The sequence below is a fragment of the Pseudophryne corroboree genome, chromosome 5 (assembly GCF_028390025.1).
Source record: "Pseudophryne corroboree isolate aPseCor3 chromosome 5, aPseCor3.hap2, whole genome shotgun sequence".
Lineage (NCBI taxonomy): Eukaryota > Metazoa > Chordata > Amphibia > Anura > Myobatrachidae > Pseudophryne > Pseudophryne corroboree.
Window position 1 is genome coordinate 125,676,593 of NC_086448.1, and position 25,215 is coordinate 125,701,807.

Sequence of the window (25,215 nt, forward strand, 5' to 3'; positions counted from 1 at the left end):
AGCAATTGCACTTATTAAACCATGCATATGCAATAAAACGGATACAAATTGATAATAAAGTTATTACTTCAACTAGTAACAAACTGAAAAATGAAAAGTATCCACTTTTAATATCTCATAAAAAAAAAAGTCCAGAGAAAGAGCCTTAGAATATTTAAATACTTTTATTACCTAGGAACATTCATGAGCACAAAGAAGGGTGCTCCTAGAGTCTTGTAAAATGTCTCATCACTAATTGTGATCAAAGTTATCGCGGCTTGTGACCTCAAATGATTGGCTCAGAATATAGAGTCGTACTCTTATTCCAGCATATGGCTTTCATGAAAAGGTTATTCCAAATGCACATGCTGCAGCAATAGGCTGTACAGAAGCTTCCGTGGCTCACTGTGCTTTCAAAAGTTCTCACTGCTTGTAACTGTGGAGCTGTAAGGATGTTCCTCATACAGTACACAGGCACTCAAATGCTGGCTAGTAGTTCCTTAATGTAAATAGGAATGAATGCTGAAATAAAACAGCACTGATAAGCTCCTCACTGGCAGCGGTGTATAAAATTCAGTTGGTAAACACTCCGGGGGTGAACACCCATGCCATGGATGCGTTTTGCTGCCACCAGGGACAGCTTTTTCGCAAGGCGGCAAATCTAGCACCTGCAGTTTGCCCTGATTTTCCCAGGAAGTAACAGCAAAGGTTGGTGGCTATCCAGGCTACAGCAAGAGAGCCAAACAGGGCACAAAATAAAAGTCAGTCAACATTGTGGACAGGCAATTCAAGCAAGGAAGGAGCGGGCACCCACCTGAGTCCAGCGGAAGGGAAAAGAGCACCAGGGATACCAGCCAAGTTACACAATAGCTGAGGAGCCAGTGAACCCTTCCACCAGCAGGAATGGAGAGTAAAAAGCAGAGGCGGTGTCCAGCCAGTTACATCCGTGGAGGAGCAGAGGGCTAAAATGGTGGCATTTAACGTGCCTCCCCCAGACAAGGCAGAACGGGATGCACAGAGTAGCTGCCAGCCGACGACAACACCAGTAAATTACAGAAAATAGTTAATATAGAACATGCAGAAACAAAAATTACGCTAGGATAAGCAAAACAAAAAGTAACCCCCCACCACAATAAATTCAAACATTAATTGACGGAAGTTAAAAGTCAGCAAAAATGAGACTCAACCACGTAGACGCACAGAATTTGACGGCAGATTAGAACCACTTGGCCCATCTAGTCTGCCCCTTTTTTTACCATATTTTTACCTCAAACCTTGTTTGATCCTTATTTCTTTGTAAGGATATCCTTGTGTGTATTCTTTGCATGTTTAAATTGCTCTACTGTCTTAGCCTCTACCACCTCTGATAAAAGGCTATTCAACTTGTCCACTACCCTATCTGTGAAGTAATTTCTCTTACGTCCTAGAGGATGCTGGGGACTCCGTAAGGACCACGGGGTATAGACGGGCTCCGCAAGAGATAGGGCACCTAAAAAGAACTTTGACTATGGGTGTGCACTGGCTCCTCCCTCTATGCCCCTCCTCCAGACCTCAGTTAGATCTTGTGCCCAGAGGAGAATGGGTGCACTGCAGAGAGCTCTCCAGAGTTTTCTGTTGAAGAAGAATTTTGTTCGGTTTTTTATTTTCAGGGAGTCCTGTTGGCAACAGGCTCCCTGCATCGTGGGACCGAGGAGAGAGAAGCAGAGCTGGCTTGTCAAGTTGGGCACTGCTTCTAAGGCTACTGGACACCATTAGCTCCAGAGGGAGTCGGAACACAGGTCTCACCTGGGGTTCGTCCCGAAGCCGCGCCGCCGAAGATAGAAGCCGGATAGAGAAGGCAGAAGACATCAGATCTTCATGAGGTAAGGCGCGCAGCAGTGACCTGCGCGCCATTGCTCCCAGTCACACACACACAGAGCAGCACTGAAGGGTGCAGGGCGCAGGGGGGGGCGCCCTGGGCAGCAATAAACCTCACATTTGGGCAAATACAGATTGATTAGGCTGCGGAGGCAGTAAATCTATGATCCCCCGCCATTTTTATTGAAAAATCACTGGGACCGAAGCCCGCCGTCGGGTCGGCGGGGCTTGATCCTCAGCACTAACCAGCGCCATTTTCTCCACAGAAGCTGCATGAGACGCTGGCTCCCTGGTCTCTCCCCTGCTGAACTTCACAGGCTGGAAAAAAGAGGAGGGGGGCACATTAGCGACGCAGTGAGTGGGAATTGGCATATTATATATAGAAAAGAGCTATCTGGACATATTTTTTCCAGTGTTTTTAAGCGCTGGTGTGTGCTGGCATACTCTCTCTCTGTCTCTCCTTAGGGCCTGGTTGGGGTTTTGTCCCCTTATAGGTTAATCCCTGTGTGTGTGGGGTGTCGGTACGTGTGTGTCGACATGTCTGAGGCGGAAGGCTTCTCCAAGCAGGAGGTGGAGCAAATGAGTGGTGTGTCCCCGTCGGTTGTGCCGACTCCAGATTGGATGGACATGTGGCATATGTTGAATGCAAGTGTGACATCTTTACATAAAAGGCTTGATAAGGCTGAATTAGGGGGGACATCAGGGGGTCAATCCTCGGATTGGACCGACTCACAGGGCACGTCGGGGTCTCAAAAGCGTCCCTTAACATAAGACACTACTACCGACACGGATTCTGATTCCAGTGTCGACTATGACGAAGTAAAATTGCACCCTAGGGTGACTAAAACCATTCAGTGTATGATTGTGGCAATAAGGGATGTGTTGCATATTGTGGATGAACCCTCGGTCCCCGACACAAGGGTACACATGTTTAAGGAAAAGAAACAGATTATTAACTTTCCCACATCTCATGAATTGAATGATTTCTTTGGAAAAGCTTGGGAGACTCCGGATAAGAGACCGCAGATCCCCAAAAGAATTTATATGGCATACCCCTTCCCTAAGCAGGACAGGGAGATTTGGGAATCACCCCCCCACTGTGGACAAGGCCGTGACGCGCTTGTCCAAGAAAGTGGGGCTACCGTCTCCTGACACAGCAGCCCTTAAGAACCCTGCAGATCGCAGGCAAGAAACTACCTTAAAGTGTATTTATTCTCATACGGGTGCTGTGCTAAGACCGACAATTGCGTCAGCATGGGTGTGTAGCGCAATTGCAGCTTGGACAGATGAGCTGACAGATCAATTTGATAATATGGATAAGGATACTATATTCCTAACTCTAGCCCATATTAAAGACGCAGTCTTATTTATGAGGGATGCTCAAAGGGACATTGGATTGCTAGCTTCTAGGGCCAATGCCATGTCTGTCTCAGCGAGAAGAACCTTATGGACTCGCCAATGGACGGGTGATGCGGATTCCAAAAAACATATGGAAGTACTACCCTATAAGGGTGATGTATTGTTTGGGGATGGGCTGACGGACCTGGTTTCCACAGCTACAGCAGGTAAATCAAATTTTTTACCATATATTCCCCAACAGCAAAAGAAAGTAACACCCTATCAGATGCAGTCCTTTCGGTCGCACAAGTCCAAAAGAGGTCGGGGATCATCTTTCCTCGCCAGAGGTAAGGGCATAGGCAAGAGAGCACCTGCTTCGGCAGGTGCCCAGGAACAAAAGTCCTCCCCGGCTGCTCCAAAACCCACAGCATGACGCTGGGGCTCCCCTGAGGGAGTCCGCACCGGTGGAGGCACGTCTTTGACTTTTCAGTCAGGCCTGGGTCAGTTCGGACCTGAATCCCTGGGTGTTGGAAATAGTTTCCCAGGGTTACAAATTGGAATTCGAGGAGGTGCCCCCGCGCCGATTTTTCAAATCGGCCCTACCAGCTTCCAAATCCTAAAGGGATATAGTGTTAGCTGCAATTCAAACGCTGTGTATACAGCAAGTGATAATCAAGGTTCCCCTGCACCAGCAGGGAAGAGGTCACTACTCAACCCTATTTGTGGTCCCGAAACCGGACGGTTCGGTCAGACCTATTTTGAATCTGAAATCCCTAAACCTGTACATAAAAAGATTCAAATTCAAAATGGAATCTCTCAGAGTGATAATAGCCAACATGGAGGAGGGGGAGTTTATGGTGTCTCTGGACATAAAGGATGCGTACCTTCATGTCCCCATATATGCCCCCCATCAGGAATACCTGAGATTCGCTGTACAGGATTGTCATTACCAATTTCAGACGTTGCCGTTTGGACTCTCCACGGCCCCGAGGATTTTCACCAAGATAATGGCGGAAATGATGGTGGTCCTGCGCAAGCATGGAGTCACAATTATCCCATACTTGGACGATCTCCTGATAAAAGCGAGATCAAGGGAGAAATTGCTGAGCAGTGTGGCGCTCTCTCTCAGAGTGCTCCAGCAACACGGTTGGATTCTAAATCTACCGAAGTCACAGTTGATTCCGACAACTCGACTACCGTTCCTAGGTATGATACTGGATACGGAACAAATGAAGGTCTTCCTCCCAATAGAGAAAGCCCAAGACATCCAGAACATGGTCAGAGACCTGCTAAAACCGAAAAGGGTGTCAGTTCACCAATGCACTCGAGTTCTGGGGAAAATGGTGGTGGCCTACGAGGCCATTCCCTTCGGAAGGTTCCATGCAAGGACTTTTCAATGGGACCTTCTGGACAAGTGGTCCGGGTCCCATCTGCACTTACATCGGAAAATAACTCTGTCCCCAGGGACCAGAGTGTCCCTCCTGTGGTGGTTGCAAAGTGCTCACCTCCTGGAGGGTCGCAGGTTCGGAATTCAGGATTGGATCCTGGTTACCACGGATGCGAGCCTCCGAGGATGGGGAGCGGTCACACACGGGAAAAAATTTCAGGGTCTTTGGTCAGACCAGGAGTCCTGTCTACACATCAATGTGTTGGAACTCAGGGCCATTTACAACGGCCTTCGACAAGCGGAGAGTTTTCTTCGAGACCTACCGGTTCTGATTCAATCAGACAATGTCACAGCAGTGGCTCATGTGAACCGCCAAGGCGGGACAAGAAGCAGAGTCGCGATGGCGGAAGCCACAAGGATCCTTCGCTGGGCGGAAAATCATGTAAGCGCTCTGTCGGCTGTCTTCATTCCGGGAGTGGACAACTGGGAAGCAGACTTCCTCAGCAGACACGATCTCCATCCAGGAGAGTTGGGACTTCATCAAGAAGTCTTTGCAGACGTAACACGTCTTTGGGGAACTCCTCAAATAGACATGATGGCGTCACGCCTCAACAAAAAACTTCGGAGGTATTGCGCCAGGTCTCGGGACCCTCAGGCAGTAGCAGTAGACGCTCTGGTAACACCGTGGGTGTTCAAATCGGTCTACGTGTTTCCTCCTCTTCCTCTCATCACAAAAGTGTTGAGGATCATAAGACGAAGAAGAGTACAGACGATACTCGTTGTCCCAGACTGGCCTCAAAGGGCCTGGTACTCGGATCTACAAGAGATGCTCACAGGAGATCCCTGGCCTCTTCCTCTGAGGGAAGACCTGTTGCAGCAGGGGCCCTGTGTATTTCAAGACTTACCGCGGTTACGTTTGACGGCATGGCGGTTGAACGCCGAATCCTATCGAAAAAGGGGATTCCGGAAGAGGTTATCCCTACTTTAATAAAGGCTAGGAAGGAGGTGGCGATAAAACATTATTACACAAAGTATGTGTCTTGGTGTGAGACCAAGAATGCACCTACGGAAGATTTTCATCTGGGTCGTCTTCTCCACTTCCTACAGACAGGAGTGGATATGGGCCTGAAATTAGGCTCTGTTAAGGAACAGATTTCGGCCCTCTCGATTTTCTTTCAGAAGGAATTGGCTTCTCTTCCAGAAGTCCAGACGTTTGTAAAGGGAGTGCTGCACATCCAGCCCCCTTTTGTGCCTCCAGTGGCACCATGGTACCTGAACGTGGTGTTGCAGTTCCTAAAATCACACTGGTTTGAACCGCTTAACAAGGTTGAGTTGAAATTTCTTACCTGGAAGGTGGTCATGTTGTTGGCCTTAGCATCAGCAAGGCGAGTATCAGAATTGGCGGCTTTGTCACACAAGAGCCCCTACTTGATTTTTCATGTGGATCGAGCTTAATTGAGGACACGTCCGCAATTTTTGCCTAAAGTGGTTTCTTCGTTCCATATGAATCAACCTATTGTGGTGCCTGTGGCTACAAGTGACCTGGAGGATTCCAGATCCCTGGACGTAGTCAGGGCCTTAAAAATTTATGTAGCCAGGACGGCTAGAATTAGGAAAACAGAGGCTCTGTTTGTCCTGTATGCGGCCAATAAGATTGGCGCTCCTGCTTCGAAGCAGACTATTGCTCGCTGGATCTGTAATACGATTCAGCAGGCTCACTCTACGGCTGGATTGCCGGTACCAAATTCGGTTAAGGCTCATTCCACTAGGAAGGTGGGCTCTTCTTGGGCGGCTGCCCGAGGCGTCTCGGCATTACAACTTTGCCGAGCGGTTGCTAAATTCTACAAGTTTGATACCCTGGCTGATGAGGACCTAGCGTTTGCTCAGTCGGTGCTGCAGAGTCGTACGCACTCTCCCGCCCGATTGGATGCTTTGGTATAAACCCCATGGTCCATACGGAGTCCCCAGCACCCTCGAGGACGTAAGAGAAAATAAGATTTTAAACCTACCGGTAAATCTATTTCTCCTAGTCCGTAGAGGATGCTGGGCGCCCATCCCAGTGCGGAAACTCTGCAAGACTTGTATATAGTTGTTGCTTACATAAGGGTTATGTTACAGTTGACATCGGTCTTGGACCGTTACTGTCGTTTGTTCATACTGTTAACTGGTTATGTATGTTCCAGGTTACATGGTATGATTGGTGTGGGCTGGTATGAATCTTGCCCTTGGATTGCTAAATCCTGCCTTGTATTGTCCATCTCCTCTGGGCACAGTTCTCTAACTGAGGTCTGAAGGAGGGGCATAGAGGGAGGAGCCAGTGCACACCCATAGTCAAAGTTCTTTTTAGGTGCCCTATCTCCTGCGGAGCCCGTCTATACCCCATGGTCCTTACGGAGTCCCCAGCATCCTCTACCGCCTAGGAGAAATAGATTTACCGGTAGGTTTAAAATCTTATTTTTTCCTCAAATTTCCCCTGAACCTACCTCTCCGTTTCAGTGCATGTCCTCGTGTTCTAATACTTCTCTTCATTTGAAGAATGTTTCCCTCCTGGACTTTGTTAAAACCCTTAATATAATTGAAAGTCTCTATCATGTCCCTCCTTTCCCTTCTCTGCTCCAAACTATACATATTGAGATTTATTTAGTCTTTCTAGGTATGTTTTGTGATGTAGACCATGCACCATTTTAGTTGCCATTCTTTGTACACTCTCTAATATATTAATATCCTTCTGAAGATATGGCCTCCAGAATTGAACACAGTATTCTAGATGAGGCTGTACCAATGACCTATACAATTGCATTATTACTTCTTTCTGCTGCTGCTTCGTCTCCCTATGCACCCAAGCATCTGACTAGCCTTCCTCATTACTTTGTTATATTGCTTACCTGCCGTTAAGTCACCTGAAATAGACTCCTAGATCCCTTTCCTCCTCAGTAGTTTCCTATATAGTGCCATTAATTACTATATTTAGCCTTTGGATTTTTGAGACCCAAGTGCATGATTTTGCATGTTTTGGCATTAAACTGTAATTGTCACGCTCTTGACCATTCCTCTAGTCTACTTGGATCCTCAGTCATTAGTTTTATCCCTCCCGGTGTGTCTACCCTGTTGCATACCTTTGTGTCATCTGCAAAAAGGCATACTTTCCCTATTTGCAATATCATCAGTAAAGATATTAAAAAACACTGGTCCATGTACAGATCCTTTGGGTACTCCACTGGTAACATTTCCCTCCTGTGAATGCAGTCCATTTACTACAACTCTCTGTTTTCTATTCTGCAACCAAGATTTTATCAATTCAACCATCTTAGTATCCAATTCCAGGCTTTCAAGTTTATTTAGCAGTCTTTGGTGTGGGACAGTGTCAGAAGTCTTACTAAAGTCTAGATAAGCTATATCTACAGCCCCACCTTTATTTATTACTTTAGTCACAGTCAAAAAAGTCAATAAGGTTTGTTTGACATGATTTTCCCCCAGTGAATCCATGCTGTTTGGGATCCTGTAAATTGATGGATTTGAGATAATCTACAACTCTTTCTTTTAAGGGTGTTTCCATCAATTTCCCTACTACTGATGTAAGGCTCACTGGTCGGTAGTTCCTTGCTTCCACTTTTGTGCAGTGGGACTAGGTTGCTCTTTTTTAGTCCTCTGGAATTACCCCTGTTGCTAGTGACTGGTTGAATAATTCTGTTAATGGTGCTGCCTGCACCCCTTTAAGCTCCTTTAGTATCCTTGAATGTATCCCATCTGGCCCCATTGATTTATCCACTTTCAGTTTTGAGAGTTTTGTTAGGACCTTCTCCTATGTATATGTACTTGTTTAATTTTTCTGAATCTCCCTGCAACTTAACTGTGGCCCCTTCCCCTCTCTTTCAGTAATGAATACTGAGCAAAAATAATTAAGATGATTAATTGTCTTTCTCAACAAGACTCCCAGTATCTGTCTTTAGTCTTATTATTCTGCCTTTGTTTTTATCCTTTAGCTTATATACCTAAAAAAAAACTTTTACCTCCTTTACCCACTGTCTTGTAAGGTTGAATCAATTTGGACAATGTCAGTAATGATGAAGTTATATGCAGGTAGGTATTAATTCATGTTCAAGAAAAATGTTTCTTAGAGGGTGGTGTCCAACAACTTAAATGGGTTAATGCAAAGTTGTTTTGTAAGTAAAAGTCTGTGCAGAGGACAGAAAGCTCCTGATGTTTGAAGTGGCTCCTGTTGCTAATGCGTGAGTCTTCTCTGGGTAGCTCTAGGTGTACAGGTGGGGGAACTGTCTGGAGAGAACAAGTATCGGGACATGCTGCCCTCTCAAGGGACAAGCAATCAGTGGTTTGCGTTTTTGCAAGCATCCCCTGATGCCTGTGCCCAGTGAGATGCAGCTGCTGCCTGGGTAGGGGTTGTTGCTAGCCTTAAATCCAAGTGGAACTTGCTGCTAGGCACCCCCTTCTCTTACGGAGTCTTACTTTCTGGTTCTCCTCCAGGTGTCCCAGCATCTGCCTGAGTCCCACTTCACAGCAGGTGTTGTCAGCTGCTTGCTGTTTCTGTGGTCTGTGTCCTAACACTTCCCAGGCCAATTATGGTGGTCACATGATCACTGCTCTGCCGGCTGCGGGTGAATGTGGTCTGAATCATCCAGCAGGGTGCTCCAGAGCTGCAAGAGTTAGGTGTCACTCTGCAATGTATGCATGTAGAGTGCTGGTACTCCTGCGCGTATCGGCCCAACCAGGCCTTTCCGTCAGGAAGTTGCTGTAACTCATTACGTACGGAGGCTAGGTAAGGAAGGACTCAGCTGTATAATCTGAGGAGTGAGTATTTTTCTGTCTTAAATATGTTTCTCTGGCATCCATAAGGGATACTGGGGTTCACTTAATATGATGGGATATAGAAGGGGCCCAAAGGAGCCAGCGCACTTTAAATTTCTTCAACTAGGTGTGCTGGCTCCTCCCCTCTATGCCCCCTCCCACAGGCAGTTTAGAAAAAAGTGCCCTCAGGAGAGGATGCACACTCTGGGAGCTCCAGAGGATTTTTCTTCCGTTTCTTTTAATAAACTTTATTATTTTGGGTATACTGTCTGGGCAACAGCATACCTGCACCATGGGAGTTAGGTGGGAAATGGTCACCGGCCTCTGTAAGGTGTCAGAGCCGCATCCCCGCTGCAGGACCACCGTCCTGAGAGGTTGTTAGTTCCGCGGGGCACTGCGCCTTGGCGGTCGCCATCGCAGCACGCCGCACACCCCTAACAAAGCCTGAAGGTGACATCAGTGGTGAGTACAAACCGAGCGCCCCGCTAGGGGGGTCCCCTGGTTCTTGGTGCGGTATACGGACCCTCCACGGGGGGACCCGCTATAGCCTCCCCGTGTACACTGGTAGCGGTAGTGCAAACTAGCAGCCTCTGTGATGTTTGCACATGATAGGGAGACTTTGCCAGTATAGATATTCTCTGTGGCTCCGGCACCATTACAGGGGGGGGAGCTTCCTGAGCGGGACCAGCAGCATTTTGGCACCTTCCTCTGCCCAGTGCTGCAGTAGCAAGGACACTCAGCTCCTCCAGACACTCCGGGATACACAGGAAACTGGTACAGGAATGTATTACAAGGGGGAGAGCTGCTATTGTACACAATCTAATGTCCAGAATAGTACAAGTAATCCGGTTTTTACTCTGATAAAACGATATTCAGCCTGCAGATTTCTATGTCTGCAAGGCTGGGGTGTGCTGTCCTCCTCTCAATGTAGGTCTCCATCTCACACTCAGTAAGGGCAGGCTTGTTATTGTACTGGTCTGTGTGTGTGTGTGTGTGTGTGTGTGTGTGTGTGTGTGTGTGTGTGTGTGTGTGTTACTGTAATTATGGTCAAACACGCAGTATGCAAGGTTTGTCACACCAGATTCTCCCCTTCTACCACTGGTTCGCTATCATGTGACCAATGCAGTCAGTCTTCCCAAGTTAGTATGGAGACCGGGGGGGAGGGTCAGGAGCCATCCTGGCTCGCTGCCATAAAGACTATGACATGTCATCTCAACTCAATACTAATAAACAGACAACACAACAACTGCAATAGGCTGTTGCAGACCTGGCTGCTAAGGCTGTTGAAAGACAGCCCCCCCCCCCCCCCCCCCCTTCCTCACTAGTTCAGGGCCTCTTAAACGTGGGCTGCCTGCTCTACTCTCAGAATTTGATGATTATAGTCAGGGGAAGGAATTGGAACCTGATGTAGAAGATTCCACTTCTGCACAGGGTATTGAGCCCCTCATTCTTGCTATCTGGGATGTATTAAAAATAAAAAAAATGGAAGACGCTGCTGCACTGCAGATGTTTTTCTTAGCGCAGAAGAAGCTTAACATAACCTTCCCTGATTCTATGGAACTAGATGAGGTTGTTAAACAAGCCTGGAAAACTCCTGATAAAAGATATCAGGTTACAAAGAGGTTTTCACGCTCTTTCTCATTTACATCGGAAGGTAGGAAACATTGGGAAGAACCCCCAGCCGTTGTCTCAGTTTCCCGCCTATCTAAGAAGGTCAGGACAGGAAAATAGAAACTACACTAAAGTCTATTTACACAGCGGCGGGCGTATCACAAAGACCTGTGATAGCGGGTTGCTGGATGTCTCATGCCATCCATACCTGGGCGACTCAAATTCAAGAAGGCCTTGCGGGGGATATGCCCCTCGTCACTACGGTGACCCTCCTCAAACACATTCAAGACACTACACGCGTGTTGTGTGGCTTTCTCTAGGAAATAGGCACTATTAATGCTAGGACTACTACCATGGCCGTGCCGGTGCGCAGAACTTTGTGGCTGTGTCAGTGGATTGCGGACGCAGATTCCAAGCGCAGTGTTTAGTGTCTCCCTTTCTCAGGGGAGTGGCTCTTTGGGGTAGAATTAGATAAATGGATTTCTAAGGTCATTGCAGGAAAATCCACGTTTCTCCCCTTAGGGGCCCAGCTGGCTAGACGTTCCTACCCGGGTCCGTCCAGCCAGTCCTTTCCGACGACCAGGTTCAGATCAAGAGCCAGAGGTGCCTCCAATGCAGCACGAGGCACCAGAGGTAAGTCAAGAAAACCAGCTGCTGCTGTTTCCCAGGAACCAAGCACCAGTGCAGATTCCACAAAAGCCTCAGCATGACGGTGCTTCCCCACCCCGAGGAGACCTCGAGGTGGGAGCTCCTCTGTGCCACTTCAGCCGCATCTGGGATGGATCCTGCCAGGATACCTGGGTAAGGGACCTCATTTCCTAGGACTACAAGCTGGAGTTCGATAGTGCTCCTCCCCAACGATTTTTCAAATCAGGCTTACCAGCTTTGGAGGATATACGGGTTATGCTGCAACAGGCTATCCTAAAATTGGTCCAGTCCAGGGTCATTGTTCCAGTACCACTGCCACAACAGGGAGAGGGCTACTACTCCAACCTGTTTGTCGTGCCGAAACCGGACAGGTCAGAACGGCCCATTCTGAATCTGAAATCCTTGAACCCTTACCATAAGGTTTTCAAGTTCAAGATGGAATCCTTGAGAGCTGTGATTGTGGGCCTGGAGGAACGGGAGTTCCTGGTCTCTCTGGATATAAAGGACGCTTATCTCCATATCCCTATTTGGCCGCCTCACCAGGATTACCTGCGGTTTGCCCTGCTGAACGATCACTACCAGTTCCAGGTCCTTCCCTTCGGCCTATCCACAGCCCCGAGGGTATTCACCAAGGTGATAGCGGAGATGATGTTCCAATTCCGGGTCCAGGGGGTCAATATTGACCCATTATCTGGATGATCTCTTGATAAAGGCAAGATCCAGGGAGCTTTTATTGCTCCATATAGACAGCACTATCCAACTTCTGTCACACCATGGGTGGATCCTCAATTTCCAGAAGTCCCACGTGGAGCCAACCCAGCGGCTCCTGTTCCTGGGAATGTGGCTGGATACTGTGGCCCAGAAAGTGTTCCTCCCATAGGACAAAGCAAAAACACTTCAGGAGGTGGTACGACTAGTCCTACGGCCTACTCGGATGTCCATCAATCTTTGCATAAAGTTGTTGGGAAAGATGGTAGCCTCCTACGAAGCCATTCAATACGGAAGGTTCCATGCCAGAACTTTTCAATTGGATATCCTGAGCAAGTGGTCCGGATCACATCTTCAAATGCACCGGATAATTCGGCTGTCACCTCAGGCCAGGATCTCCCTCCTGTGGTGGCTACAGTCCTCCAACCTACCTGAAGGTTGCAGTTTTGGGATTCAGGGTGGGGAGCTGTCACCCAGGGGGCTCAGTTCCAGGGCAGATGGTCAACCCACGAAGCCCTTTTTCCAATCAACGTTCTAGAACTTTGGGCGATCTACAATGATCTGCTTCAGGCCTCTCCTCTGCTCAGGGATCGGGCGATCCAAGTTCAGTCGGACAACGCCACGGCAGTGGCTCACATAAATCGACAAGTAGGGACAAAGAGCAGAGCCTGCATGCGAGAGGTATCAAAAATACTCCATTGGGCAGAAAGGAATGCAAAAGCGATGTCCGCCATCTTCATTCCTGGTGTGGACAACTGGGAAGCGGACTTCCTCAGTCGCCACGATCTCCACCCAGGAGAGCAGGGTCTCCACCAACAAGTGTTTCAACAGATCATCGACTTTTGGGGCTGCCCACAGATAGGGGTTCACTACGATATGCCGGCGGTCGGGCTCCCGGGGGCGGCATACCGGCGCCGGGAGCCAGACCGCCGGCTTACCGACAGTGTGGCGAGCGCAAATGAGCCCCTTGCAGGCTCGCTGCGCTCGCCGCGCCACGCTATTTTATTCTCACTCCAGGGGGGTCGTGGACCGCCACGAGGGAGAATAAGTGTCGGTATGCCGGCTGTCGGGATCCCGGCGCCGGTATACTGTGCGCCGGTATCCCGTCAGTCGGCATACTGAAGACCACCCACAGATAGACATAATGGCTTCTCGACTCAACATGAAGCTTCGCTGGTATTGCTCAAGAACCAGGGACCCTCAGCCGAGGGCAATAGATGCACTGACATGTCCTTGGCCTTATCGGTTGGACTACCTGTTTCCTTCTATTCCGTTGCTCCCGAGGGTGCTCAAACAAATCAGGAATCAAAGAGTCCAGGCAATTCTGATTGCCCCAGATGGGCCTCGGAGGGATGGTATGCAGATTTTCTGTACATGTCCGTGACAGACCCTTGGCCTCTGCCACTGAGAAAAAATCTTCTGCAACAGGGACCGTTCATCTACCCGGACTTACGGCAACTTCGTTTGACGGCTTGAAAGTTGAGCAGAGCATCTTAGCTCGCAAAAGCCTTTCCAAGAAGGTTATTGCAACCATGGTTCAGGCCAGAAAACCTGTAACGTCAAAACACTATTATCATATCTGGAGGAGATATGTCTACTGGTGCGAGGACCGCATGTACCCGCCTGCGGAGTTCAACTTCGGACGTTTCCTACAGGCTGGTGTGGACAAGGGCTTACGTCTGGGTTGCATTAAGGTCCAGATTTCAGCTCTCTCCATCTTCCAGAAGAAATTGGCAGTGTTGCCAGATGTACAGACCTTTGTGCAAGGTGTACTAGCTCAGGACTAGACAGCAATTCCTGTCAAAGGTTGTCTCTGCATTCCACTTGATTGTAGTTCCGTCAAGTTCTGGTACATCTGCTCCTCTGGAGTCGTTAGATGCCGTGAGAGCCTTGAAGGTCTATGTGAAGAGAACGGCTCGGATCAGAAATACGGATTCCTTGTTCGTGCTGTATGATGAACAGAAAAAGGGTTGCCCTGCTTCTAAGCAGTCCATTGCTCGTTGGAATAGGTTGACTATCCAACAGGCCTATGTGTCAGCAGCCTTGCACGTTCCACAGTCTCTGAAGGCCCACTCTACAAGATCGGTGGGTTCATCCAGGGCGGCTGCCCGTGGAGTCTCGGCCTTGCAACTATGCCGAGCTGCTACCTGGTCGGGGAAGAACACCTTTGTGAAGTTCTACAAGTTTGATACCCTGGCCAAAGAGGATACAGAGTTTGGGCAGGCGGTACTTCAGGCGTCTCCGCATGTCCCCGCCCGTTCTGAATGCTTTGTGACATCCCCATTGTATTAAGTGAACACCAGTATCCCTTATGGATACCAGAGAAAATGGGATTTTAATACCTACCGGTAAATCCCTTTCTCGTAGTCCATAAGGGATACTTGGTGCCCGCCTCTGTGCATTAACTTCTCTGCAGGTTTTTCTTTTTCAAAAGTTACATGTTCAGCTGTTGCTGTTTTGTTCCAGCCGTTGCTGGTTGTTTTATGTTATGGTGTGCTGGTGTGTGAATCTCACCACTCGTTGTTATGTTCCTTCTCTCAAGTATGTCCTTTCTCCTTCGGGCACTATTTTAATTATAACTGCCTGTGGGAGGGGGCATAGAGGGGAGGGGCCAGCACACCCAGTTGAAGAAATTTAAAGTGCACTGGCTCCTTTGGACCCCTTCTATACCCATCATATTAAGTGAACCCCAGTATCCCTTATGGACTACGAAAAAGGGATTTACCGGTAGGTATTCAAATCCCATTTTCCTTCTGTTAATACTTGGAATCCAAAGTCAACAAGCATTTTCTTGTGAGAGAGCAATTCATTATGGAGTTCAGATGAGCGAAGGGGAATTTCTTGATGCATACATTTTCATACATGGGGACCTTTTTGCCTTTCAGGGGTTTTACTTTCAGCTTTTAGTGTTTCCTTTTGGCCTGATACCATCCCAGATCTTCACTAAAGTATGAATTTCATGACAGTGTCACAGTCATCCTCAATCTGGGCTATAATTTGGTGAAAGCTTTATCCATAGAGTTATCAATCCAACCTCTCCCATCTTACCATGCAAATCTTGGAAGCCTTGAATGATACACTAGCCCAAATCATGTCTTTATTGGTAATCTTGTGCCTTAATTTTAGCATGGTGCAACAGAGGAGGACGTTTCTTTAGGTCAGTCTGGGTTTCCATCTGAGGGCTTTTAATATCTCATCTCTGCTCCTCTGTCAATGCTGTTCTCGAAAAAGGTCTGTCCTAAAGTTCCCTTCATGCAGGCAGATTTCTTCTCTATGTTATTGCTTTGTTTCAGGTTTTCTTAAGTGGAGACGGCTGTACTTGGCCACCCTTTAATTATCCAGCTTTTGCTTTTTTCTGAAGATCCTACATTGTCGTCTCTGTATACACCTCCATTTACTCACCTTTAATTTTGTGTATACGTTGTTTTCTTGGTTTTATATATATATATATATATATATCTGTGAGCTGGCAGCTGTTTGCTACCAGTCTCCATATCTCATGTTCTACAAGGGTAAAGCTGTCCTTTATATGGGAATTTCTTAGCAACCAAAGGTTATTTCTGGATACTGCTGACCAGGTTTGCGGAACAACCGCTGGGAGTCTGTGCATAATTTTGTCACGTGCTACTAGCAGAAGTTATGCTCATTCTGCTGAAGCTGTTCATATAACAAAACTCTTCAGAAAGGCTGTTTATTCTGAGCCATTCCTTCCTCCCATTAAGGCTTGTTCTTCGACATTACACAGTCTGTTACACCCTATTGTAGGTGAGGGTTATTCTACTTTCTATTATATACCTTTTCCTGTTACTGTAGTGGGATGCCACACAGGAATGCAGTCTCTCTGTCCTGCTCTGGTCGTCATCTTAGATGCAAAATAATGTATTAGGACACACAAGCAGATTCTGCTGATTAAAATAATATGCAGCATGCCTATATTCCATGTGTAATTGCAGCTCTATCTGCATCCGAAATGAAATGTTAGTGTAGCATAGCAATTTGTATGCAAATACATTCGCAGTCACACACAGAATATAGGCATGCTGCACTCACGTGTTATGTGTAACGCGACTTGTAGCGCACAGAGCAAAGATGTAAAAGGATACATCTGTACAAACTGGCTTTTTTATTTTTATATATATATATATATATATATATGCTTTATTATAGTTATGCAAACTCCCCAAGGCATCCTAGGCTGGGAAACCCAATGTGTAGCGTACTGGATTATCTTAAATGCCCTCATCTCTTTCCCCAGCATTCACTATTTCCAGAGGCCTTCCTGGCCCAGTTCATGAAAACCACCACTGCTAGGATTCTAGAGGTCTGCTTAGACTTACAGTACTTGACTTTTTATATGGTTATTGAACTCCCCACTGACTTTTGTATTTTACCATGCACACTATGATATGCCTTATTCAGTTGTTGTAAATATGTTGTGAATATTTTTAATGTGATTAGTAACCTCTTACGACGCTACTGTTTCACCAACTCCAGGATACCAAAGCCAAAGATCTCCTTTCACGCTTAGTGTGCTGCGGACATCGCATGCCGGCTGAGCTGATCAAAGCTCATGAATATTTCCAGATTGCTGCTGATGTCCCAACTGTTTCACCAGAAAAAAGTGAAGAGATTGCTGAGAATACGCCAGCAGACTGTTCTTGATGTCTTGAAGTGTGCCCAGCACATATGTTTTTTGCAGCCAAATAGCTGGTTAACACTCTTAAAACTGTAGTTTGAGAAAAGTTATGCTCATTTTTCTTTTTTCATGTTATGCTCATATGTGTTCTGTTCATTGATTCTGTTTTCCTTTATCTGAATGGCATAAATACTTTGAAAGCGGTTTCCTTGTCCCTTTTTTGTGTTGAGTGCTACTGTGTGTAGACACAATTGGGCAGATGTATTACGCTTGGAGAAGTGATCAAGCAGTGATAAGTGCAAGGTGATAATGCACCAGCCAATCAGCTCCAATATGTAAATTAACAGGAGCTGATTGGCTGGTGCGTTATCACCTTCCACTTGTCAGTGCTTTATCACTTCTCCAGGCTTAATACATCTGCCCCATTATATGAATAGAACAGGTCCTCTATAGCCCTTTATGGATTTACTTGACAGACTAGTGCTGCACCTTCACTTTCTGTGAGCTGTTTCAAGCAGGGTGTCATTAGTTCCTGTGGAATGGCCAGAAACTGTAACAAGTCCACTCATTCCTAGATTTTACATAATTTCTACCTAACATTCAGTATACAACTGCATAATAATAACAAGGTAAACAGTAAGTACATTTTCTTCCTAATTGTGTTAGTCTTTATAATGTTCAAATTGAAATAAAACCATTTTTTCCCAATATGCTACAAAAAGAATGTAATATACAAAAATGTTATTTGCTTTGCTTAAGCGTGTAGTGTATGAAATAAGGAGAAAACTGAGGTGCCCAACAGTGCGCACAAGGCAGCCAGTAGTGCAGTATACCCACAAGAGGCTTTTCCCACCTCCCAAGTGAAACATAAAATGCAAAAGATACGTGGAATACCGCTTCACCAGCGCCTTACTACAATATGGAATTATGCTTTCTCAGTCTGTAGAATCAATAAATCTCCTCTCGGCTTTTCTGTACTTGAGGAGATTTCACAGACCTCAAGTATGGATTAGGTACCAAAAAGAGAAAATGGTGGGCAAGATAGTGTAATACTGTTTAAAAATTTAATGACATACAAAACATGTCTCTTTAAAAAATCAAACACAGTATACAATTATAAAAACATATAAAATCTTGCAACTGACACCATCAGTGTCGGTGGGAGTAGGGGCTAATTACCGGATCCCTGAAGAAAACTGGGCTCATAAGCATATGATGGACATCAGTCTGAGCAGAGAAAATCACCAGGCTGCAGCTCCGGGATCCCTCAATCACAAGATTCCATCAACGATCAGGTCAGCCTGTCCTCCTCCTCGTCCACGTCTGGGGTCTGTTACAAGGAAGTGAGCACCTACGCGTTACGACCCTCCCCGGGTCTTTCTCAAGGTCAGCTCAAAGTTCGAATGTCTTCCACACTATCTGCCCTATACTTATATGTCACATCCGGATCCTATTGGTCCCAGCGCAGCTGATCCCTATACATATGTTAACTAGAAGTCCGTGGACACTTGCGCTAGGTCCTCCCCTAGTAACCATTCGGAATCCCTAGCAACTCCACTCACAATCATTACCCCGCCTGATGCGTACTTCCGTTTCCGTTACGGCGCTGTTTACATCCTTGCGTTCCACCAGCTTCAACCATATCTTTTGGAGGTCCGATCACATGGTATCGCAGAGGTCATATGACTGGTTCTCCTCCACAGCGTATATAGTAGTTAATTGGTCGAAGTAGTGACTGCACCTTCCGTTGTCATGGCGATGCGTCGTGGAAACGGGATGTATTGTCATGCGTGAGGGGTGCTGGTATTCAAGGAATTTTCCATTTCTCACTCTGATTTTCCACAAACCTTGATACAATAAACAAATATGAATAACATAAAAAAACTTTAATACAACATTGTCTAAAGATTTATACAGAAGGCACGAATGTTCTACAGAAACCACTTCACCTCAAAGTCTAAATTTAGACCTTTTGGCTGAAGTGTCCCCCATTCATAAATGGCTCTCATCTCAGCTTTTGCTAATTGGCTCATAAGATCCCTTCTTCTCCAGTGTCCCCTCACCCATTTCATGCCTACAAACCGTCTAATAGCGGTCGTGGAACATCCATGGTGTTTTCTGAAATGGTCTGAGAGGGCATGCGTCTCTAGGCCCTTCCTGATGTTCCGTAAGTGCTCTCCCAACCGTACTTTAAGGGCTCTCTATGTTCTCCCTGTATAAAAGAGGCCACACTCGCACTCTATCACGTAAACAACGTTTTTAGTGTTGCACGTTATAAAGTCCCTAATCATTATCTTTTTTCCATTGATCAAAACGTCACTAGTTTTACTCTGATTTTCCATTTTAATCTCCCTGCATGCTATACAATTCATGCATCTGTAGAATCCCTCAGATTTTATCCCCACTGGTATAGTGGGGGGCATAGCACTACGCACCAAACTATTTCCCAAATTAGGGGCTTTCCTATAAATGCACTTCGGCCTTACCGGGAGACGCTCTCCCAAGACAGGGTCTTTTTTTAAAATCCCCCAATGCTTGGTGAAGATTTTCTCGATTGTCTTAAATTGACCACAAAAAGTGGTTACAAAGGCCCATTCGAAATTATCCTGTTTTCCCCCTTGATCTCCTATTTCCCTTCTCTTTAGGAGGGAACTTCTGTCTATCTTATCTGTATCTTTCGCTGCCTTTGCAACCAAACTCTCTTTGTAACCACATGAAATGAAGTTGGATTGCATTTCTCTAGCCTGATCTTGGTAAATGGCCCTTTTAGAACAATTTCTTTTCACCCTCTTCAACTGTCCTGATGGAATCGTCTGAAGCCAGTTGGGGTGGTGACAACTTGTGGCATTGATATAACTGGAGGAATCAGTAGGTTTAGTAAAGGTCTTTGTCTGAATGGAGCCTTCCTCCACATATATAGTGATATCCAGAAAATTAACGGACTCTCTACTACTAACAAAAGTAAATTCAATGTTCAGTGAGTTATCATTCAAATATGTGCAAAAGTCTCCTAGGGAGCTGTCATCTCCCTTCCACAAGAAGAAGACATCGTCTATGTATCGGGACCATGAAACCAGGTTCGCCCCGAATTGATGGTCCGTCCAAACATTCTCTAGTTCCCAATTGCCCATGAATATATTGGCGTAACTCGGGGCGAACCTGGTACCCATCGCGGTCCCGATCTTCTGTAAATAGAAGTCGTCTCCAAACGAAAAATAATTATTGGTAAGTATGAAGGACACTCCCTCCAAAATAAACTCCTGTAGACCCTTATCTAAGTCACTCTTCTGTAAGAAGTTTTTAACAGCTTTAAGTCCTTCCTGGTGGTCTATGATTGTATACAACGACCGTACATCAGCCGTAACCAGGATGTAATCATCCTGCCACACAATCCCTTCTACTATTCTTAACGCATCTGTTGTGTCTTTCAAGTGGGATTTATTAAGTACCACCAAGGGTTGAAGGTAATAATCTATAAATTCAGATAATCCTGCTGTAATCGAGTGTATTCCGGATACTATAGGTCTCCCCGGAGGATTATTCATGTCCTTATGGACCTTGGGGAGTACGTATAGCACCGGGATCACCGGCTCTGGATTAATGAGGAATCGTTGTTCTTTCTCATTTATCACCCCCCGTGATACAAATCTCTCTACCAGGGCTTTTAATTTCTCCATGATGTTTATAGTGGGATCAGACCTTAATCTATAATAGGTGGACCTATCGCTTAATTGGCGTTGGACTTCTGACTCATATTTAATCTTGTCCATTAAAACCACCCCCCCGCCTTTATCGGCGGGTTTAATAATCAGGTTTTGATCTTCTTTTAAATTTTTTAGTGCCTGTCTTTCCTTATGGGTGAGGTTAGATTTCCCATTTCCGGTATTGATTTTAGTCAGATCATCATGTACTAATGTGAAAAAAGTTTCCAAAAAACTACCCTTCACGTGTGCTGGGTAGAAAATAGATTTAGGTTTGAAGGGAGTTAACACTTCCTGTTCTTTAGCCATGTTTATATCAGTATCCTTACTTAAAAAGAACTTTTTTATCGTTAATTTTCTTATATACTTTTGTAGGTCTACAAAGGTTGCAAACTTATTAATGGTATTTGAGGGAGCGTATTTTAGACCCTTTTCGAGGACTGTGATTTCTTCCTTTGCAAGCAGATGGGAGCTTAGGTTAAATATTTTCACTTTTCCCCTTTCTGAATCAATTTTATCAGTTTCCACCTCATTGCCATTAAGCTTCCTCCTCTTTATTCTCTCTTTTTTCAAGAGATTTTTCCGAGAGCGGTGTTTCAATTTATTTTTAAGTTTCTTTTTTAGTTTACCTCCCCTTTTGCCCCTACACTTGTATGAATTTAATTGTGCCTGTGTCGGTTTCTGTCCCGATCTAAAAAAGGAATCTGTGCATGTCGATTTCTGTCGTGATCCAAAAAAGGAGTCTGTGGGGTATCATTTTCTTCCCTTAAACTTTGATATTTATTGGTATCCCACGTTCCCCTTCTGGGGGTTCCTTTATCACAATGCCATTCTTCTCCCCTATCATTCCCTCTCCAGTACGGTCCTGGAACTTCCCTTCTATTTTTATTTCCCACTCTGGAGTAAAATCTTTCTCCTTCTCTATAGTGAGAAATACCTTCACCTGGGTTATCTCTATAGTATGAAGGTCTATCATTGTATCGTTTAAAGGGGGGTCTATATCGCTTCATATTGGGATTACCCCTGTTCTGTTGTCGGGAAACCCAATTCCCATCCTGCTGAAAGGTCTTAAAAGCCCTATCAGGGGGTTTTCCAATTTGATCCTTAACTCCCCCACTCAGAGTTTCCTCTGTAGCTGTTTCTTTTCTAGTTTCATGTTCTTTATCCAGAGCTACATCCCTTTTGAATTTTTTGACCTTCCGGTCTACTAGAATTCTTTCATTTTTATTGATACTATTTTCAATCCTTTTTTCTAAATCACTATATTCCTGTGTATCAAGAAAGGGTATAGTCAAATCCCTTAGGGATTTTATCTCTTCTTCTAATCTACTCAATTCTTCCTTTCTATCCCCAATTATGAGAGTCATTAATGAGGTAGAACATTTTTTTAAAATGGCTTCCCACTCTTTTTTAAAACTCTCGCTTGCCGTAGTGAATAATGCATTTTTTGTAATTACAAGTCCTTTCGGAATCATCTGGTGGGAGACATACCTTTCCAGGGTCACTGTTTCCCACCAGATGCGATTTTCCTTTAATAGGACATTTTCCAGTCTCCTCATAACACTTTCCAAATCCTCATCCACTATCGGGGTAAATTCCCCCAATTCATTAAAAGCTCTTTCTAAAATCAATTTTCTATTGTCCCGATATTTGAACATAATTGCTGCACCACAGGTACTTCAAATGGAAAAGTAAACGACAGTGATAGAGAGAAAACTGAGGTGCCCAACAGTGCGCACAAGGCAGCCAGTAGTGCAGTATACCCACAAGAGGCTTTTCCCACCTCCCAAGTGAAACATAAAATGCAAAAGATACGTGGAATACCGCTTCACCAGCGCCTTACTACAATATGGAATTATGCTTTCTCAGTCTGTAGAATCAATAAATCTCCTCTCTGCTTTTCTGTACTTGAGGAGATTTCACAGACCTCAAGTATGGATTAGGTACCGAAAAGAGAAAATGGTGGGCAAGATAGTGTAATACTGTTTAAAAATTTAATGACATACAAAACATGTCTCTTTAAAAAATCAAACACAGTATACAATTATAAAAACATATAAAATCTTGCAACTGACACCATCAGTGTCGGTGGGAGTAGGGGCTAATTACCGGATCCCTGAAGAAAACTGGGCTCATAAGCATATGATGGACATCAGTCTGAGCAGAGAAAATCACCAGGCTGCAGCTCCGGGATCCCTCAATCACAAGATTCCATCAACGATCAGGTCAGCCTGTCCTCCTCCTCGTCCACGTCTGGGGTCTGTTACAAGGAAGTGAGCACCTACGCGTTACAACCCTCCCCGGGTCTTTCTCAAGGTCAGCTCAAAGTTCGAATGTCTTCCACACTATCTGCCCTATACTTATATGTCACATCCGGATCCTATTGGTCCCAGCGCAGCTGATCCCTATACATATGTTAACTAGAAGTCCGTGGACACTTGCGCTAGGACCTCCCCTAGTAACCATTCGGAATCCCTAGCAACTCCACTCACAATCATTACCCCGCCTGATGCGTACTTCCATTTCCGTTACGGCGCTGTTTACATCCTTGCGTTCCACCAGCTTCAACCATATCTTTTGGAGGTCCGATCACATGGTATCGCAGAGGTCATATGACTGGTTCTCCTCCACAGCGTATATAGTAGTTAATTGGTCGAAGTAGTGACTGCACCTTCCGTTGTCATGGCGATGCGTCGTGGAAACGGGATGTATTGTCATGCGTGAGGGGTGCTGGTATTCAAGGAATTTTCCATTTCTCACTCTGATTTTCCACAAACCTTGATACAATAAACAAATATGAATAACATAAAAAAACTTTAATACAACATTGTCTAAAGATTTATACAGAAGGCACGAATGTTCTACAGAAACCACTTCACCTCAAAGTCTAAATTTAGACCTTTTGGCTGGAGTGTCCCCCATTCATAAATGGCTCTCATCTCAGCTTTTGCTAATTGGCTCATAAGATCCCTTCTTCAGTGTCCCCTCACCCATTTCATGCCTACAAACCGTCTAATAGCGGTCGTGGAACATCCATGGTGTTTTCTGAAATGGTCTGAGAGGGCATGCGTCTCTAGGCCCTTCCTGATGTTCCGTAAGTGCTCTCCCAACCGTACTTTAAGGGCTCTCGATGTTCTCCCTGTATAAAAGAGGCCACACTCGCACTCTATCACGTAAACAACGTTTTTAGTGTTGCACGTTATAAAGTCCCTAATCATTATCTTTTTTCCATTGATCAAAACGTCACTAGTTTTACTCTGATTTTCCATTTTAATCTCCCTGCATGCTATACAATTCATGCATCTGTAGAATCCCTCAGATTTTATCCCCACTTGTATAGTGGGGGGCATAGCACTACGCACCAAACTATTTCCCAAATTAGGGGCTTTCCTATAAATGCACTTCGCCCTTACCGGGAGACGCTCTCCCAAGACAGGGTCTTTTTTTAAAATCCCCCAATGCTTGGTGAAGATTTTCTCGATTGTCTTAAATTGACCACAAAGGTCAATTTAAAGGCGGGGGGGTGGTTTTAATGGACAAGATTAAATATGAGTCAGAAGTCCAACGCCAATTAAGCGATAGGTCCACCTATTATAGATTAAGGTCTGATCCCACTATAAACATCATGGAGAAATTAAAAGCCCTGGTAGAGAGATTTGTATCACGGGGGGTGATAAATGAGAAAGAACAACGATTCCTCATTAATCCAGAGCCGGTGATCCCGGTGCTATACGTACTCCCCAAGGTCCATAAGGACATGAATAATCCTCCGGGGAGACCTATAGTATCCGGAATACACTCGATTACAGCAGGATTATCCGAATTTATAGATTATTACCTTCAACCCTTGGTGGTACTTAATAAATCCCACTTGAAAGACACAACAGATGCGTTATGAATAGTAGAAGGGATTGTGTGGCAGGATGATTACATCCTGGTTACGGCTGATGTACGGTCGTTGTATACAATCATGGACCACCAGGAAGGACTTAAAGCTGTTAAAAACTTCTTACAGAAGAGTGACTTAGATAAGGGTCTACAGGAGTTTATTTTGGAGGGAGTGTCCTTCATACTTACCAATAATTATTTTTCGTTTGGAGACGACTTCTATTTACAGAAGATCGGGACCGCGATGGGTACCAGGTTCGCCCCGAGTTACGCCAATATATTCATGGGCAATTGGGAACTAGAGAATGTTTGGACGGACCATCAATTCGGGGCGAACCTGGTTTCATGGTCCCGATACATAGACGATGTCTTCTTCTTGTGGAAGGGAGATGACAGCTCCCTAGGAGACTTTTGCACATATTTGAATGATAACTCACTGAACATTGAATTTAGTTTAGTTAGTAGTAGAGAGTCCGTTAATTTTCTGGATATCACTATATATGTGGAGGAAGGCTCCATTCAGACAAAGACCTTTACTAAACCTACTGATTCCTCCAGTTATATCAATGCCACAAGTTGTCACCACCCCAACTGGCTTCAGACGATTCCATCAGGACAGTTGAAGAGGGTGAAAAGAAATTGTTCTAAAAGGGCCATTT

General features: G+C 45.4%; 1 protein-coding gene across 7 annotated transcripts in view; it reads left to right on the top strand.

The window, feature by feature from the left end:
- The window catches only part of STK31 (serine/threonine kinase 31), a 783,847-nt gene extending 766,676 nt beyond the window's left edge, over window positions 1-17,171 (top strand). For all 7 annotated transcript variants that reach the window (XM_063921681.1, XM_063921683.1, XM_063921684.1 and 4 more), the window contains one exon: window positions 16,826-17,171. In XM_063921681.1, coding sequence (XP_063777751.1) covers window positions 16,826-16,993 — 168 coding nt within the window. In that variant the 3' untranslated portion in view covers window positions 16,994-17,171. The remainder of the gene's footprint in view (window positions 1-16,825) is intronic.
- Window positions 17,172-25,215: the final 8,044 nt, after the last annotated feature.